The following is a 19,782-nucleotide window of genomic DNA, read 5'->3' on the forward strand; positions in this document are numbered from 1 at the left end:
TAGCACAGGTTCACCTTTAGCAGAGGTGACCACCAGAAGCTATTCTGCTCACTACCTGCTAACATGTGCTGCACTAACTTCTGTCTTTGCAATGAGGCCCAGCCACAGGAGTGGGGAAAAAAAATCTTACAACTTTAAAAGAGTTTACCACAAGAACAGATGCAGGATGGATTAAAGGCTTTGGAGTGCAAATGAAAGCAACTAGACACAGGTACCAACATGCAGCTGGATGGAAAGATTTACTCACCCACACTTCAGCCTGCACAGCAGCAATGTTAAAAGTGGATGTGCTAGCTAGGATCCACAGCATTTATAGCCCAAGGGCCTACACCAGCCTCCTGGAGGCCACAGGCCCCTCCACTTGTCACTTCACATGGCCAATGATTACTCTCGCCAAGTGTAAAATGTCACAAAAATCAATAGTTTAAAAAGACATGAACAAATAGGGAATCCATCACTTTCCTGGATAACTTCCAACAGTCAATCAAAAAAAAAAAAAAAAAAAAAAAAACCACCCAACAATCACACTCAGGCATTTCAGTTCACATGGACTTTTCTTGCAGCCATTTATTTGTATTATGTAGGTCTCCTTTATTATGTCAAAATTTCCTTAAAAAAAATAATCGTCAGTAGTCCCATTTCAGTCTCTCTTCAGTAAACTAAACAGATGGAGTTTGCTTAGTCTTTGGTTTCAAAAACATTTCAGTAGCTCCCTTTTCTATCCTTCTCTCAGTCTTTCGATTTTCCCTTTGCAACACTGATGCCGCTATTCTAACGCTCTGTCTCCTGAACGCTGGCTTCAGAGGCAGCAAACTCAGCTGCACTGACTGCTGCCCCCTCTTTACACCCACATCACCCTTTGCTCCAAGCATGATACTGGGAAGCCTTGTGGAGTTACTTGCCCACCGTGCCCCTAAAAATCCCTCTCCAAGCTACGTCTTTCCAAACACCACCCTTGATGCAGAAGATAAGGCTTGAGCTTTCTGAACTGAGATTTATAACTCTGCATTTAATGTGATTAAGAACCTATTTTGTTGGCATCAGTCCGAATTAAGACCCAAAGCACTCTACAAAACTACCATATTCAATTTACCACTCTGTCAACCTATGGCTCATCCTCAATTTCTCAACATAAATTGCATATCCATTCCATAACACTGATGAAAGTGTTGAACATCACCAGTCTTATTGCATATCCCCATGGACCCCATTTAATTACGATTCACCATCTACAATGCCAAGACTTATCAGTGAACTCCAGAACAGCTGAAGATACTTCCTGTCCCCTGATGTTCCTTCTTCATAAATCATGGAACAGATTAGGGAACTCAGCTCATGATATATTTAAGAAGTGCTCTACAGACATTGTAGAGCTCTGGAGTTTGGGTGGACGATCATGTCTTTTGAAAAGAAGGGGGATTGAGTCAGACTGTCATGCAGTGGGAATTCAGTGCCTAACCACTGACTGAACACCTTAGAACTATGAGGTTATTTCTACCAATCAATCCATTTGGAGTCTCAAAAAAAAAAAAAAGAAAAAGAAAAAAAAAGAAAAAAAGAAAAAAAAGAAAAAAAATCCTGCTGAAGACTGTCTTATTTCTCATATTTCATTCTTTAACTAACACCAGGTAGAGACAAGAATAACTGAAATTTCTTGCAGTATTGCTTTATGTCAATACTTGACAAAAGGATGACCCATCAGCTCACGGTTCTCACGGTTACACTGTTATCTCACTCCCCACGCAGCTGCCCTTTCCCAAACTTTTGGGGTTTTCTTACCATTCCAACATCTCCTGAGCCACCTCTTCCAATCCTCCTCTCAATGCTTATTATTGGTAGATGCTGAATATGGCAACCACATCCCTCTATTCCTATTAGGTGCCTGGGAGATATTTTGCATGGCACATGAGCATCATCCTTCTTCTCCCCCCAAACACTGTATGAAACATTTATCCAACATTTTCTGCATCTTTTCTGAATACTGAAATAGTTGATGGTCCTACACCATTATTCCTTTTTTCTGAGTCTTACAATATGAGAAACTCTTCTTATCCTCTCTTCATATTCATGGACTTTCCCCAACATTTTTACTGTACCAGCATTCTACAAGTCAACTACAATCTAGTTTTTTTAATCTGTCATATTACATCGTTAATTGTAGTCTTTTAGATTTGTGACATCTTAGCAGGCTGTTACATCCTTTTTATGTCCTGTAATATCCTTGTATCCTTTTGTGCCAGTGGCCACAAAATACTCAGTCACAGACTATTTTACTGAATTCCATACACCATCACTCCTTTTCCTCCTCCATTCTCTCTTCCCTTTCCAAGAAACCCACTTCCTACCAGGCAAAAATTTATAGTTCGAAAGCACGACTAAGATCCAAAAGACTAAGACTTGAGAGGCAGCTACAGGAATCCTCTGCTGCGTCACAGACTACCCACATAGTTTTTTCTTTTGGTAGAGGTGGCAGTTTCTTGCTCTTACTCCTCTTTAGAGGTTTAGAGCAGTAGGTAACTGTCAAATGTATCCCTCTCCTCATCAGTCTTATTTGGTTAAGTATACAGTAGCCAGCAGGGAGCAGAAGTGACACCACTGGTGCAAGAGAAAGCAAGACACAATCCTCGCTAAACACTTTTTAATCTGTAAATCGCAGTACCATCATCCTTTTATAATTTAAGGGGCACCTTCCTCAGTGAAACAAATGCACCAGGACAGAGCCCAACCCTTTCATGACAGTTTATACACAATCTCCAATGCCTTAACTAGCAAAGACCACTACATCCTCACACCTGTGTCATGATGCATCTTATCACTAGGGTCCAGGGGAAAACCACGTGTCAACTTGATGGGGCCACCATGGACAACTGTGGAGGACGGGGATATAAAATTCTTGATCTCGGTCCCAGGACCGGGGGGCAGGGAGGGGGTCAGAGCACAAAGTCAAAAGTAACTTTCAACTCCCTCTCCTCAAAAGCACTTAGGTTTAGTTAATGCATTCAAACAGCAGTCCTTTAATCAAAGATTCCTGCTTATTCATGAGGGGATCTGTAGCTAGACAAATCTTTCAAACACTGGTTCTGCCATCTGGCAACAGCACTGAGACTTGTTCCCAGACATGCACAGAGCTGGTAATTGCCCTCACGTGGAATTCCACGGCACTGCAATTGTTCTAGCATTTGTATCTCTGCAAGGTCCAGATGTGCATTTTGTGTCTTTGTGGAAGAAAAAAGGTATCACAAATTGCCACAGATTTTCCCCCCTCCCTCCAAAGACTTTTCATTTTGCTCTCAGCAGTTACTTCAGTCTTCTTCTACAGCAAGTGAACATGGAGACCTGCAGATAAGTATCTTAAAGAAACCATACCAAGGAAGCAAAAGCATTACATTTCTCCCCCGCTTTCCTTGTTTCCCTGGATTTGGCATTCTGAGCAGTTGCCCAGCTGGGAGCAAAGGTATTCTGGGGGATTGCTTTGTTGGCTTTTCTTTTTTTCCATCTCAAATTAAATTTCAAAGCACGATGAAAGGGGCAGAGGTAACCTCTGCTGGAAGTGGCACCTTCGCATTCTTCAAATGATACATTTAAGAGAAGGGGTGTGGGGGGACTGGAGGAGAGACAGAGTTTAAAGAGACTTACATTTTGCTTCAGAGAGATTCTGGTTAGGTGACCAGACCAGCATGCCGAGATTCTCTCTCTCCTGACTTCGCCTCGCAAGTTTGGCTTAAGAGAAAACAGATACAGACCAAGTTACAGAGAAAGTCTTGTTTCAGATGCAAAATGGATACAAAAGTGACTTATCAGACATCTGTAGCTTTTAATCAAGCTATGAAACCCATCTGTAAAGTCAAAAGCCCATCTTTCCATTCAGACCTGAGGCCTTTCCTTGTTTCTCCAACACATCACCCTTTACATAACATGACAGATACAGTACACTCACCCCCTTTCATGCATTACTCTAAGAAGCATAAGTTAGATCTAAATTAAAAGTTAATTAACGTTTCTCTTCCAGCATACTTGATTATTTTTCTTCCAGCCATTGTTAAATGAAAAAGGGAGGCGTTGGACTCAGGCAGAAGGCTCCAAGCTCTTAATGCTGCATGTTTACCATGTGCTTAGGTTAACATTTCAGGATAGGCACAAGCATGAACCTCCTGGATTTCGAATTTCTCGAGTCTCCTCCCCTGTCCCAACAGGGCCCTCCTGCCCCTCCACCTCCCATACAGGCAGGAATGCAGTCCAAAGCAACACCGGGGGTCTCGGATCAGGATCAGGTCCTTTGCTCAGCTGCTCCAGGGAAATTCTGGTGCAGTCACACCCTCTGTGTGCACATCCACACGTGCTCAGGAGAACAGGTCTGTTTTTAACCAACATAACGCTTCTTCAGCACAAGAGCACTGACAGTCTTAAGTCAAAAACCACAGCTGCACTTCATTTGAAAGAAAGAGCAACCTCAAAGCTAAGGGAAGTTTCAAGCAGCAAATTCTTGCGAATCTGCTGTTCTTCAGGCACATACAGTAAGAGAGTTTCCAGAACATGACAGTCATGAGAGAAGGAGGCGGAGAAGAGAAAGAGAAACTCACTGTGTTGAGTCAGCACGCGCAGCCAGCTCAACTACCTGTCCCGGCCGAGAGGAACTTGCAGGTCTTGCTATGAATGGGTGCCTGCATGACTACTTCCACTACAAAACTTCACGTAACGCTAAAGGTTTACACAATATTTCAACGTGATGCTATTTTTTCTGCGCTGCGCAGCTGGAAACCATCACCTCCTGCTACCTAAAAAATAACACAAGCAAGGAAAGATCTAGTAACAAAAAGGGGGCAATGCCAGGACACTGTCTTGGGGCACAGAGAATGAAACCAGAACATTATCTGCTCTTAGGCTTCTTCTGGGGCAGAGGCAGAAGCCTGTCTCCACCCAACTCCTGGTCCTCCGAACAGATCAGGAAGTTTAGTAATTACAATACTATGAACACTCACGTTTTGACTGTTTTTAACACTGAATCTGCTCAGCCTAAGAACAGTCAGGGCAAGGTGATGAAAATAATCTAACATTAAAGTCTGAATAGCATTTAAAAAAACCACCCACCCACCACCAAAACACCACACAAGCAGTCAGTCAGCAGGTATTATTTAGACATTAAACTAACAATTTTTACTCCGAATTGCCTAGACATTGTAATTTACCTTATTTCTCAAGCCTTGCCAAAATGAAATGGGAAGCTTATTTTCACCACTCATTTCTCAGTTTTCATGGCAAAACATCACGATTTTTTTTTTATACATACATAGTTGAGTTTCTTTTAAATGAGTAGCAACCGCACATACCAGATATCTTGTGCACTGTGCATTTTCATTACTTTTACACTAGGCACAAAAACAGAAGTGAGAAAAGACAACAGCCTCGGAGAGAGAAAGATGGGGGTGGAGACCAGGTTTATATGTAGAATGCAAAAAGTGTCTGAATTTGAAAATCGCAATAGTTGAACTCTGTATAAAAAAAGTCTTGAAACATTTGGGATGAAATTTTACTTGCTCCCCCAATTCAAGTCATAGATCAGAAATGCAAAGGAAAAGGCAACCTCAAACCTCCCCTCCATCAAATTTGGCTCCCCGCTCTCCCTACCACAGTCTGTCCTACAGTATTTGAAACATGCACAGAGCAAAAAGATCGACTCTCCACCCTGAAACTGCTTTTCAGTGTAATGCATGTTCCATAAAAATACCTAAAGAAAAGGCAGAGATCATCAATCAGATCTCCAAAAACAGTTAAACATCTGCAGCACAAATCCTAATACACTTCCCCACCCCTAGTAGCCTCTGATCTACCAGAGGATATTTAGGAGCCTGCTGCCCCCGTTTGCTGGCAAGGCTTCGCACTACAGCGAGCCACCAGCATGGCTTCGCCTCGGTCCTGCTCCGCTGCACACAGCCCTGCCACTTCTCATGCCCCGGCTCCTGGTGCCCATCTGGACCCCTCAGCAAGCCAGCCCAGCTCGCTAAACTGGCAAAATACACCTTTATCCAGGGAAAAAAAGTCTTCTGCCAATTTAGCATGCTGAACTGGCTCCCCAAGGTTTCAGGCAAATGCCATGGCCAGGCAAAGGAGCCTGGCTGTCCCCTCAGGAGCAGAAAGCCCTCAGGTCAGCTCACCTGTAACAGTGAGTTTCAGCTCAGTTAAAACGCTGTGTTGGAGTCTGGGGCACTACGAAGGGAGCTCCCAGCCTTCCCAGCTGCAGACAGCAGCTCAACGTGGAAGCTGTCGAGCAGCACGGTGAGGTGCACGGGACCCCACGGCACCAAAGGAACCGTGGTTGCTAAACGCCCTCCTCATCCTCCAGAGCTCAGCACCCTGTGAGCACCTGCGACCTCCCCTCTGCAAAGGGAGCGCTTCAGGTCAGCAGCTCCCCCTATTCAAGCCTCACACCTCTTCCCTGTGCGCCAGGATAGTTCACTCTCCCAGGCCTCACTTAAAGAACGGCTTACTGTGGATATGGAGTTCTATGCAATTCCCAGGACACTCCTTCTCCCTCCCAGCTTTCCCCCCACCTTTCTCCAGCTCCTTAGCAGCAACCAGCCGGTTCACACAGCTTTTGTAACAGGGTGCATCTCAGCACCTCCAGTACTGCTGCAGCATCTCTCCCACCCCGCCTGCCCACCCAAGCCCACGTGCATTCCTCAGCCTTCCCACCGCAGCGGAGGTAGAGGCAGTGCAAGACACGCAGCATGGTTAAAAGTCATGCTTCTCCTCTCTGCAAAGGATACAAGGGCTACAAAGGCCAGCACAGGTAGAAGGGCAGGGTGCATTGGGGGGGGGATCCCTCCAAACCTCCACAGAGGTCAAAAATCACTCTTCCCCCCCCCCCCCCAAAAAACATCACAGGTGACTTACCCCCAGCTGCCCAGCTCCTTCACCTTCCAGCACTGTACCCTCCCCAGTGCCCCTTTTCCAAGCCCACAGATCCCGCATCTCCTGCTGAGGACAAGTCCGAGCCGGGCTCGGCTGCCTCATCTTCCTGGCAGCCCAGCGTTGCCCCGCTCCCAAATTCACACAGCACACGTATTCTTGCTATGTGACATAGCGAGGAGCAGCTTAGGAGCTTGCTCAGAATTTGGAAGCCTATTAAAATGGTTAGTTTAGAGTAACACCCAGGAGGCGAGAGAAGGGGGCTCACATCACAGTACTGGCAGAGCAGTTATTACAGTCTGTATCCCTCTGAGTGCAGGCAAGCCACGGGGCAACGCTAGCCTTCCCAGGTCCCAGGCTTTGGGAAAAGGATACCACAGGGGGCTGAACTCACTCTACATTTTAGCAAGAAAGCTAAAAAGCTAAGTCAACATAACCCATTATATATTTTATACACAAATACTCACATAAGGAGGGCAAGGGTTACTCTTTTTTAGAGTAACAGATCAATTTAAGATCAATGGGGTTTGCTTGTTTAAGCAGCTGCAGTTAAAGCAGTGCAACGTGTGTTCAGAAGAGCCATATATTAGCAGATAAGATCACATGACATTTCAGTTAATCCTGCACTTTCATCTACAGTACCGCTGGGTACCTGTAAAGCCTCTGCCACAGCCATCAGTTCCCTATCACAAGTGTTGCAGGAACAAACACTTCCTCATCCTTTTCCCGTGGCTGCTCACATCAGGGCCTGCAAGCCTGCTGGCTCTCCCGTTCGTCCCAAGTCGCAGCTGGGAAGACTTGTGGCTCCTAGTACAACCTCAACAGAAACATCTCCTGCTACAACAGGCATCCCCTAAACTTTGTCCCTGCGACAAAGGTCACAGGGGACACAAGCTCCCACTGCCCTTGCCCAAGCAGAGGTGTACCCCCGCTCTGGGCACAGTACCAGGGCGCTGCTTCCTCAGAGCGGTTCCCGTCCTTCTCCTCCCTCGTCCTCAGAACATACCTCTGCCTCATTTCCCCAGCTGCACAGACAAGTGTTTGAGGGACCATACACTGAACCAGAAGGCGGCACTGATCCAGGTTAAAACTCACTCTGTAAAGAAAAGGTGATTTTGAGATTGGGCCCATTTACAGATCTGATTTACTGCCCAGACTACAAACAATTCAGCTGGTAAAAGAGACGAGATCTGGCACAGCACGAAATCATTAAGCCAACATTATCCTGGAAGGAAAATAAAGGGTTGGGGGAGCCTTTTTTTTTTTTTTTTTTTTTGGTAAAAGCTGTGGAGTCACATCTCAAGAACAGCATGCAACACAGCATGTAGGAACGTACTGTCTGCACAGCAGAAAGAGCCGGAGCAGTCTCAATCCCAAACATCCGTCTGTTCAATTTTCACTTGCATACAGCAAGGTGTCAGCCCTGCTCTCCCACCACCAACCACAAAGCTTAACACCTCAGGGGTAAACTCACTTTAGATCCCGTACCTGAGCAATCCCAGCTAGCACATGAGGAAGAGAACAAAAAAATAAAGTTAAAACAAAGGTTTTTGCCAATGCTGTGTAACTTATCCCTTCTTCATGGAGGCACACTCCTCTGCTCCATCTGCTCCAAGTCAGAGAGCAGAGGTCCAACCCTGCCAAGGCCCTCTGGAGAAAAACAGGAGAAAGTGCCACCTGCAAGTTCCTTGCAAAGAACTTTCCAAAGGACACCAAGCCCTGAATGCCCTTGGGAATCCTCTGACATGTCTCCTGGTCTACCAGGGCTCAGCCCAGGATCAGCACCCCTCCTACACCAAGGAGCACCACCTCTAGCTGAAGTCAACAAGACCTATCTATTTCAATGGCAGCAGGATCAGGCCCCACAGCTTTTGAGCAGCACCCAAACCCGAGGTACAGCCTAACAAGGTAGGCATGTATCTCACATCTTAAGGGCTCTCCAGCAGATATTGTAGCTTTGTATTTTCTTAGGCAGACTTCAGTTGTATTGGTGCTGGAGTCAGGTTTGTAAGCATAAGCACAGCGCTGAATGAGCTGCAGAGTTTGTCATCATTAATACATTTGTGTTGACATGAAACCACAGATCCTTGTCCAGGCTCTCTCCAGGGCCAGCGGAGAGAGCAAAGGCATGTGTGCACGCCCTGCAGGCTCCTCAGCCACCACGCTTGGCAGAGCTTCCACAAGCGGACAACAAAGCAGGACCAAAAGCGACAAGCGCGCTTCTCTCTCCCGGCCTTCACCAGGGCGCTGTGAAGTCAAGGCTCCTGTTCGGGGCAGGGAAGTGAACAAACCCCGAAACAGATGCTACCTAAGGACACTAACACAGCCCTAAGCTGTGCCACTGCAAGAGAGACAGAGGGAGGCAGGCAGGCAGGCTCTCTTTCCCCCGTGTCAGCACAAACAGCCACAGAGCCATGTGACAAGCCAGAGCAGGGAATCTACCTGGGCTAAAAAAAGCCTAACGCAGCAACACAGCAGTGAGCGTTAATCAGTTCCCAATTTTCTACCGCATACCTAAGAAACAAAGAAGAGGAAAGAGAAGCTCAGGGCAGGCAGGACACTTCCCCTCAACAAGAGCGCTGGGGCACGCTGCTGCCCTAAGAGCTGCCCATGGAGCTACAGCATAAACGAAGGACAGGGAAGGCCCCTGGCGCCAGGCAGCAGGGCGAGAAAACCCAGCCACCTGCACAGAGCCCAGTGCTGCCCGTCTCTTCTCCACGCTAGAGATGAAACGTGCCAGAATAAACTCAGGGAGAGCCGAGGCCTCTCAGAGCCACCAATCACTTTGTCACCTGTGTTTCCTTCTGTGCAACGCAGCAGTGCCAGCTCCCACTTGAGTTTCTGCACTTGGGAGCTGCCGCGTCCAGCGGCTCTCCCCGAGGAGGAGGCACGTTCCAGCAGTGGCTGGGAGCCGTTCAAGAGCTGCTCTACGCTTCCCTTTTGGCACCTGTACTGACCCCTCTGAGAGACGATCCTAGTCTCCTGCCGATGCCAAGACACGCTTTATTCCCAGTTCCCTCCTCCCGGAGGCAGGGGGGAGCTCTGCCAGGAGGGCTCCAGCCTTCTTCCTTCTCCATAGCCCTTTCAAGAGCCTCAGGTGTGATTTTTTGTTGTTGTTGCTGTTAGCACAAGGCATTTGAGAGCTATCGAAGACCTCCGCAAACTCCGCAGAGGGCAGAACATGCTGTCACATATCACGGTTTGAGAGCACTGCAACGCACTTCATGAAAAGCGGGAATTTGCAGTCAGTAAGTTCCTCCATCAGTTAAAACAGCAAAAGGTAACTCAGAAAAGCAAGGCCACCGCCTGGTGCTTGATACAGATATGTACTTCTACACCTTCTTTGGAAGGCAAGCATCAGCAAATCACCTTAAGTTTAAAAACCATTTCCCACAGAAGTATGGGGCATTCTGCAGGTGCTGATCCTTTTAGGAAGCAACAAATAAAAAAAGATTTCCAGACCTAAACAATATATTCCTTTAACACTTAAAGTTTACACAATTAAGACTGAAATCCCCAAGGTACATGGTGGCAACACTCCCACCTACAAAGGCCACTGCATTACTGACAGCACTTACTGATCCTTCCGTATCTGGTACTAACTCATCTTCAAATCCCATATTGCAGGATGGAGAAAAAAAAAAAAAAACACAGAAACCCCCACACACTAAGCAGCACCCTTTCATTTTAACGTAATCCTCAACACTACATAAAAAATTTGCATTGTATAATACTCAGAGGTGCATGGGTTTTATTGTTTGGGGAAGAGCTGGAGCTAGTGTATAAGTAGTTAGCAGCTGAATATTGCTATATGCAGTTTTGTACACTTCCAGCAAAGTGAGATTAAAAAAGTGCTCCCATTCCCAACTCTTATTTGTTTTATCCATGCAGTCCTTATACTTATCACAGAGTAAAAACCCCTGTTTACAGTACCCACGATGACTGTTAAACAAAATAAGACAAGGGAGGCGCTGGCTCCCATAGTTGGAAAAACTTGCTCTAACTGGTTCATTGATATTACTCAGACTCATACTGCAATTGTAAATGTACAGCTGCACTACAGCAAAATGCTTATGTGACACAAAAGAACTCGAACAACACTGGAGAGAGAAGAAAAGCTTTTTCCACCCTCCTTCCCTGTCGGTGGCACGACCGTCTCAAGCAGCAACTGGGAGACGCTGGGCGAACATCTCTGCTGCCTTCTGCATGCGACTTGCCCCAGGTCAGCAGATAACGCTCGTGACCTGCCTCAGTGTAGTAGCTGGCACCTCATTGAAATCCCATCGTTGTACACACCGTAGCAGCACTATACGTAGCAGAACATTTTAAACTGGAATTCTGCAAGTTAGGGAACATTTTTAATTAAGAAGTTATAAATTAAGCAGCGGTTAGCTCTTCCTATCCATGCCTACACCCGACTGACACTATAATCTATATGCAAATAAAGTTCTGAGGGCATTTTGGTATCCGCCTAGGGAAACAAAGGCTACTATTTAGGTTTCTCTGCAGAGCAGCAGCACTGGAAATGCAGAGCAAAGGGGCCTTATTGCCTTAGAGTAACTGTAGGTGCTGCGCTACAGAAAAAACAGAAAATAGAGCATTGCACATTACAACAGTGTGAAAGATGTTGCTTTAAAATTACCCAGTTAAAGATTAATCATCCAGCAATGATTACAAAGGTCACTTCACAGTGATAAAAATTATTACCATTAGAAGAGCTGGAAGAGAAAATGTGAAAAACGTGATAGTAATAGTTTCCCTTTTCTAAGTAAAGAAGTTCAACCCCTAGTAAGTCTGAACTTCACATCTTTGCTTTTTAATTTGTTTGTTTTAAAATCATATCTGCTCCAAGATGCCTTTTCAGTTTAAGAGCTAGCAATAAAGCCAGAGCTGTAGCCTACATTTTGCCCACAGCCCAGGCCAGACCCAACAATAAAGCCAGAGCAGATGTTGAGGCCTCGCCTTGATTTTTTTTTTCCCCTGAATGAGTCCACTCATTCTTTCCTGCAAGCAGGTGGCACCAATGTGCAGCCATAGATGAGGTCTGAATAACTATACAAGCAAAAAGCCTTTCAATATGTACTCTAGGTGTGTAAAATTATTTTTTATACATGCATGCAACCCCAGTCCAGGCTCTGCAGCCAGTTCTGCATGCACAAGCCCTGCAACCCGCATGGGAGTGGGAATTACGTTATCGTAACACCCGAAGCATGAGCATACCCTCCTCAGCAGCAAGGAGCACACCTCTGCTAACCACAACAGGCTTTTGTCTAGGCATGGCTGGGATTTTACACTGAAAGGGGAAAGGGTTTGAGCTGGTTTAAAGACACAGTTGAAGGATAAAATTAAGAGGTGAAAATGGATGTTTGGATAAGATTTTATAATAGATGGGCCTTGGAAAGACTTTCTAAAATGTTAAAAAAAAAAAGAAAAAGAAAAAGTGAAAATCTTTAAAGAAGGAAAGCAAGTAACTGTATACTACAACAATCCTGAAATTGGGGGGGGGGGGGGGGGGGGCACCACACAGATCCACATGAAAGCCTGCAGTCCACACATCGGGTGGCAGCTGCCAAGCACGCCTGCCCATCTGAAGTGCCTTTCTCCCCCTCCAATATTATCAAGAGCAACCTCAACCTCCCTGGACCATGGTTCAGACCTGCAGCAGCTCCAAAGCTCCACCAGATGAATGGGGACAGGGCAGACCGGCCAGTGGCAACGAAGGAGACCACCACGTGTGGGGCCTCAGGGGTGCTACGCTACCGCCCCGCACCCCGTGATGCCATGTGGGGCCCGCATGCCCCATGTCCTGCCACCAACTTGGTGCAGCAGGAGCCAGGAAGCCCTATAGCAGGTGGGTCCCCCCTCCACACATACCACTGCTACCACATGCCAAAAAACAAAGCAGGACCTTGACAGCCATTTTAAAGTTTGTTAGAAATAAATAAATGTGCACGCACACAATTCATTCCAAGAGCCAAGCAACAAACTTGGTTTCTGTTTAAGCAGTCTCTCACAATCCTGCCCCAACAAGAAGAGATTTCCTGCCTTCCCTCCAGACCATTCTTTCCCACTTTCATTTAGGTGACCAAGAAATCACTGAGGCACGCCTACACACATGCAAGAAATATCCAACTATAGAGTCTAAATACACAAAAGAGAGACAACAATAACATAGCACTTTGCCCTCCAGAGCCACGTTTCACGGTGCCGACAAATATCTAGGCATGGCCAAATCTATCCGAAGCCAAAAAGCTTACTGATGAAGGCGCAGAGATAAGGCAAACATCTTCCTCTCTTTCCACCATACCAGATTTTAATTCTGCTCCCTCCTCTGTCCCTTGACAGTCACCAACTCCTACACATGCAGCTCCACGCTCATGCAGTCTCCCGTTTCTTTCCTAGCCAGCCCTCAGCTCTTCCTACCCGTTGTATGGGATCCTCTGTCATGTTCCCTTACACCCAGCAAGAAGAGCTATTCTAGCCCAGTCCTGCGCAGTACTCACTGACAGCACTTAGGAATAAAGTATGAGAGCAGGACAAGCACAGAGAGACTTCCCCAGCCTAGTGCTGTGTCTGCATCATTGGATTTAATGGCCCTTCATGGGGAAAGGGGGGGGAGGGGCAGTCCATCAAATTGCCTAATCCCTTTTTGAACGCATTTATAATTTTGGCATCTACAACATCCTGTGGCAGAGTGCTACAATTTAATTATATGTTTATTGTCTGAAGAAGAACAAAGAGAGCCCAGGCATGCACTCCCTTCTCAGCTCTAGGGCTGCTACCCAGCCATTTCATTTGGTGGCCCCATTTCCTGGCTTATGAGAAGCAGAGAATAACTGTGCCCTATTCACCTCCTCCACATCTCTGACTGCTTCACAGACCCTCCACCACACTCGTCTCAGCCCAGACTGTCTGCCTTGGAAAACAGGTGACTATTCTGTCTCTCCCTATACACAGGAGGAGCTCCAAGAAGCACGTACACATGGGGAAGGGATGGAAGCGGGGCACAACCTGAACAGTATACGGTGTTCAAGAAGAGGGTACACCACAGGATTTATAAAACATGCCATAATGAGGCTCCGTTTTCTTTTCAGATGCTTTCATAATAGCTTTCAACAATACTCTTGCCTTTTCACTATTACCATCGAGTTGATGAAAAAGCCACTATGACTCCCAAGATCTTTATCTGGAAAGGCAACAGCTGATTTAGAGATCACTACTGTATACATGCAGTTAAGGGCTGTTCCACCCCCATCTCCCCCCCCCAATATTAACTTAGCCCATAACAACAAGTGTCACCTTTCATTTTTATTGCCAAGCTGTCACAAGACTGAAGGGGCTGCCCATTCTCCCCGTCGAGCATCGACACTCCCCCATTACCCCCCTCCCCGCTCTTGCATACTCTTCCTTTACACTGTGACAAAAGGACAACTCAGCTGTTAATAGTTTAAAAAAAAAAAAAAAAAGGCAAGGGGGAGGTGAAATCAAGATCTATCATTTGAAATGGAGACTACACAAGAGCTGTTTTATTCGAAGAGTGAGAAGTGCACAGTGGCTCCTCTACAATGCCAGGCTCCAGGACACCTCCGGCTTCCCAGAACTACTTCCCCCAGAGGAAAACATGGTGCAAGGAGCAAAAAGTCAGACGGTTTCACAGACCTCGCAGCTCTGCCATCTCCTTTCCAGTTAAAGCAGCAAAGCTGGAACAGGAATCGGGGGAGGGGAACAGAGCTTTTATTTCTGCTCAGGAAGATACACCCAGCTTTAGAAAGCACTGAACCACCTTATTCATAGATCAGATCTGCAGTTTCCCCTGTAAAGCTTCAAACTTGGCCTCATAGGCCTGCACAAGCATTGGCAACCCAAACATGCAGCATTTTACTCATCTTTCCCACACACTAAGGACCAGCTGGCCTGTTTCTATTGCCCAATGCAAGAGGAAAAAAAAAAAAGTAGTCTCAAGTGTTAGCAAAGCAGATAGATTACTTTTTGGTATTTTTAGCAACACCTCTTCCCTTCCCACCCCTCCAAAGTTCACATGACAGCATCCTTTTGAGATAGCTTACACCGGTAAGTGGAAGTAAGGAGTGCCTAGAAAGTGCCAGTGTTATAACATGCAGATCTTTGCTTAACGAAAAGTGACTTTTATTTTTTCATCACATTTCAAGAAGTCTTTGCCAACGAATAATCAAAAGCAGATCTGACTAACTAGATCCTGGAGTCCAACAAGTACGGGGTGTGGGCACTTCTCTTCCTCCCCTCCCCAGCATCTTAGGAGTTCAGAAAAATCATAACCAGCTACGCTTGAAGGCTTATAAATGAAGGCTGCTGGAGAACGCATCATTCGCTGTTACCATTTGGAAAGACAGCATTGTGAAGGACATGCAGATAGGATGCTCTGGTGTCTCAGCCTGGACAAGAATCCACCAAAAAGGTCAAACGAGAGAGAAATGTCATTTTGTTGTGCTCTTGCAGTACCAAATCACTTTGCACAGCAGAATGAGTCAATCAGCAACAGCTAAACTGTTACTCTTTTAAAGCTGGGTCAAATACCAACACTTTCGAAGGCCGTAAGCAGACAAGCCATAGTGCTAAAACCCATCACATTAACATTGCACTTCCTTGCTGGAGGTGACACCTTCAAAGATGAGCAGAATTAGACCCTACAAGCACTCTCGGGATCCGAGCCGCCTTCAGGGAAGTCCTGCCTTTTTAATGGCTGGCTGATTCCCACCACCCACCCCCAGCTACCCACAAGGCCCCCTCTGCAGTGATGGCTCACTTCTTTAACAGCTGCCAAAACACAAAATGTAACAGCAAGTTAAGAAAGACTCAAGGCCAAACTATTCACCCCGGTGCTTGGGCTGCAACTTGCAGCAGTTCAACCATGGCAGCAGCAGAAATATGAACTTCCAAGCTCAGGGTAGAGAGGTGGGGGCAAGGACCACAGCAGTCATCCCAAGGTAAACTGGCCCAGCTGACAAAGTCAGTGCTACAACATAAGTCACCCACAGTAACGCAGTCAATGCTACCTGAAGCTAGTTTTGTAGAGATCATGCAAGCGGCTCAGCTGGCAGAGTGGTAGAGACAGTAACCTCTGACAAGGGGGCACAAGCTTCCTCTACCAACGCAGCAGTCTCCAGAAAGACACCTGTGCTCAGGCCAATGTAAGCGTAAGAGAAGCTTATATAGCAGATCCCACCCAGCAATCTGAGTCATGCACCAATGTGGTGAGCAAGTGAAATCAACAGGGCTGCGAACATGCCCAGTTTAACCCACACAAATCCGACTTTCAAACATCTGTGACAGTTATATATCCTCCTCTCACCCCCATCCGTGACAGCCTTCCAGGTCTTTATCCTCGCAATACCCCTACCAGCATATGAGAGCTATTAGCAACAGGCACTAAAGCTGAGTGCCTGGCTCATGGGAAGTTGAGCCAGGTTTCCTGGGCCCTGAGTTACTGCCCTCGCTACAGGACATCCTTCCCCATCATCCCACTTGCAGAAATGCTGAAATCAAACAAGAACCCATAAATAACATATTTAATATTTCAAATCAGTTTTTTTAAAATTCCGATCTGCTTCCAGCTCTCTTTGGAAGCGACGGTTGTACTCAGTAGCTTGCAAACTCCTCAAGGCACAGACAGTCCCTTTTTGTTCCATCTGCACAGGCCCTGGCTCAACAGAGTACTGGGTACTATAAGAATAATATTAATACCCCAAAACAAAGTCGGATCTAACATGCCCTTGAAACGCAGGCAGCTCATGAAAGTTACTGGACATTTTTCCTACAGATTTCACAAGTTTGCTTTTTCCCCATCTCTGACAAACTTGAAGACATTTTAGTAAGGGCTATATTTAAAATACACATAACAATCATAATGGACCCTATAATTTTGTTTTTAGTCTTTTAGTAAAACTCAGACATTATCCAAAACAAATTTCCTGGTTTCTCTCCCTCTCTTTCCTTCGCCTTCAAAAGGCTCAGAACTAGTTTGTCTTGCACCTACATTAACTTCAGAGCAAGAAAGCTGTAAGATAGCGGTGCCTTGCCCTCAATCTGCGTTGCTGTTCTCCTCATACTCCCACCTCACACTGAACATAAGTGACCCTAAAAGGTGCCAAGTAACAGCGTACCAAACCTTGGAGAACACACGCTCTCTCCAAGGGGCAGCAGCAAGGGCACTAGCAGCTCAGTGGGCCAGAAGCACAGGAGGGGGACACACAGCCCTGCGAATACGCTGGATTTTCCTGAGATGCCTTTCCTTTAGGATTAGGAGCGTTCCTTCCGCAGTGCCAGTATTTGCATACCGCAGCATTTACAAAGAAATCAATTAGGACACAAGAAGGTGAACACGAAAGAGACCAATAATGCTTGGGGCACTCCACCAAAAAGCACACCGCTTTCTGCTCTGCTTAGATGCTTCAGGGAAAAGCAAACCAGCTAAGACCTATAAGCGTACAACACACACTCCCCTACCCCTTAATGAAGGGGGCAGAAGTTTGTGGAAAAAAGGCCTCACAAGCACTCTGAAACACAGCAGCCACGTGGCGAGCATCAGGAGCAGAGCTCACATAAAGAGCCAACAGGCAGCACAGAACAGAGGAGAGAGGGCTGGAAGAGCCCACGCAGCCAGGGGAAGGGGGAAGGGGGAACCAAGCCTTATTCCCAAGCCCTCGCTACAGGGAAGAGGGCGCCATGGGGGCCAAGGAAGGCTAAGCAGATAAGAAACCAGAGAGAAGGCCAGCCTGGCCGGGTAGATAAATGAAGGATCCAAGACTGTGCTGGGAGGAGAAGAGTGCGGTTTGGTAGAAAGATGAGGGTGGAACCTGCTTTGGCTCTACCCTGGGAGGAGGAGGAGGAAGAGAAGGAGGAGGGGAAGCTGCCGGGCAAAGCAAATGAAGTCGGTTTGCACAGCATTTACCTGCACTGTAGCACGTCTCTTCCACCACCGCAACAAGGTCCTCCCTCACACACACACTTTGATACATAGCCACAGAATTAACATCATTTTACTGTGTTCAGGGCCATTAGTCTTTCCAATCTGAGGACTGAGATCCTATTCAGCACTTAAATGCCTCTTTACTGAGGCTGAAAATTCTTCAGTTTTCTCTGGTTTAAAAAAAAAAAAAAAAGCTTTTAGATTTGTTTAATTCATGCTCAGAGCAAAATGACCCCTCACCTTCTCTCCAAAAACCCTCAAAGTAGTCACAGAGTGTCCTTGCCTGTGCAAGTGCCTAAAGGTCTCCTTTTCCTTTCCCACAGATTATACAACAGGAACAGCCAGTCCCAGCAGCTGTTTGGTAGGAATACAGCTGTGCCTCCTCAGTCATCAGTTACGCTGCCCCACACTGTGCTGGGCAAATGCAAAATGTGGCTGCCAAGCTCCTATTCTTTATCCAGTGGTCACTGGATAACTCCATAAAAGCAACATCCAGCTCTACTCAGGGCATCATACGGAGCTCCAGGCTCTCAAGGAGGCATTACACACTCGTTCCTGTCCTCCTCTGTCCAATGCTACTAACTTGACCACTCAGGAGCGCTTTCTCCACACCATCACCTTCCAGCCCCAGCAACCCAAGCAACCCCTCCTCTCTTGTTCTGCCACTAGAAAGTCTCTTCAAATCCAAACCTCAGCATCCCTACTTATAGAAAAGTGTGTAATGGGGTGTCACACACATCCATACAAACAAACTTAGCAGCAACAAGAACAAGGCAGCAGGGGAAACAAAACACACAAGGATGTAAATAAAGAGAACTGAGAGCCTCAGGGAGGGACCGTGCTTAGAAGAGCAAAGTTGTAAGAGACTGAGAAGCTAAAGGATGCCAAGGTCACTGGGCCTTCAAAGGGAAGACTGTGTACAGAGCACCTGGGAGACCACAACAGCCTGCAGGCTGTAGCAGAGAAAAGCAGAGAGGCACTGCCACCAGCAAGGAAGAACACTGCCTGGCAAGGGAGGCCTCACCACTTAACACCTTCCTCACCAGGAAAGCTGTGTCTCCTTTTCTTTTCCATCCTGGCCTACACATTCTCCATAACACTCCCAGAGCAAGCTATGGTATTTACTGAAAGACAACAGTTTTCCCTGATATCTGGATTTCCACAGGCTGCTACTTCAAGTAGAGTCTGCTACCTAAAGGATAGACTACTAGGTGAGGACCAAAGAGTGATTAACAACCACCGTACTTGGCACGGCTGAGCTCCAATCCATGACTGGGACTTGTAGATGCTATTGCAATACAGATTTCACCCTGTGTATTTGAAAGTCTCGCCTGAGATACCTTGTCCCCTGCACCACTCAAATATGAATTGCTGCAAGTCCAGTTATACGTATGTTGAAAGCAAAGAATGAGTGTCGAAATAATTCAGGGTAAGTTTATACCACAGACTGATCTCTTACCTCTCTTCCTCCCCCCAAAAATCCCTCACTCTCACCTCCCCGCCTTGCACGCACACATCTCTTGAGCAGAAGCCTTGTGCATATTAAACCAATACCTGTTTGCAAGACCAGGGACACTGCTGCGAGCCTCAGCTCCCTTTATGACATGCTCTGATTGCACTTTCTAACGATGCAATATTTGTAGCCAGACATTCAAGATTCTGGCAGTGATTCGTGGTATAGTTTTATTCCTTAATACCTAGCCTGACTGTACAACATGCTGGCTTGAATACTCAAAGGAGGAAGAGTCCACAACCTTCAAACAATATCAAATTCTATTAAAAAATAATCACTTGAACTCAAGGGTAATCCTACTTCAGCAAACAAGAAATTCGAATCTCTTCCCCTACAGCTGGTTTCTACAGCATGCACTTACCCTGCAGAGTGACAAGCACATCTTACTCGTTCATAGGATTCCACCACAGTGATGCCC

General features: G+C 46.4%; 1 protein-coding gene across 5 annotated transcripts in view; it reads right to left on the reverse strand.

The window, feature by feature from the left end:
- RCOR1 (REST corepressor 1) overlaps positions 1–19,782 on the reverse strand; it is an 88,083-nt gene that overhangs the window by 40,610 nt on the left and 27,691 nt on the right. For 3 of the 5 annotated variants that reach the window (XM_064512059.1, XM_064512058.1, XM_064512060.1), the window contains exon 3: positions 3,637–3,720. The exons of the other annotated variants lie outside the window; for them this stretch is intronic. In XM_064512059.1, coding sequence (XP_064368129.1) covers positions 3,637–3,720 — 84 coding nt within the window. The remainder of the gene's footprint in view (positions 1–3,636; positions 3,721–19,782) is intronic. 5 annotated transcript variants of the gene reach the window in all.

Source organism: Dromaius novaehollandiae, chromosome 5, assembly GCF_036370855.1.
Source record: "Dromaius novaehollandiae isolate bDroNov1 chromosome 5, bDroNov1.hap1, whole genome shotgun sequence".
Lineage (NCBI taxonomy): Eukaryota > Metazoa > Chordata > Aves > Casuariiformes > Dromaiidae > Dromaius > Dromaius novaehollandiae.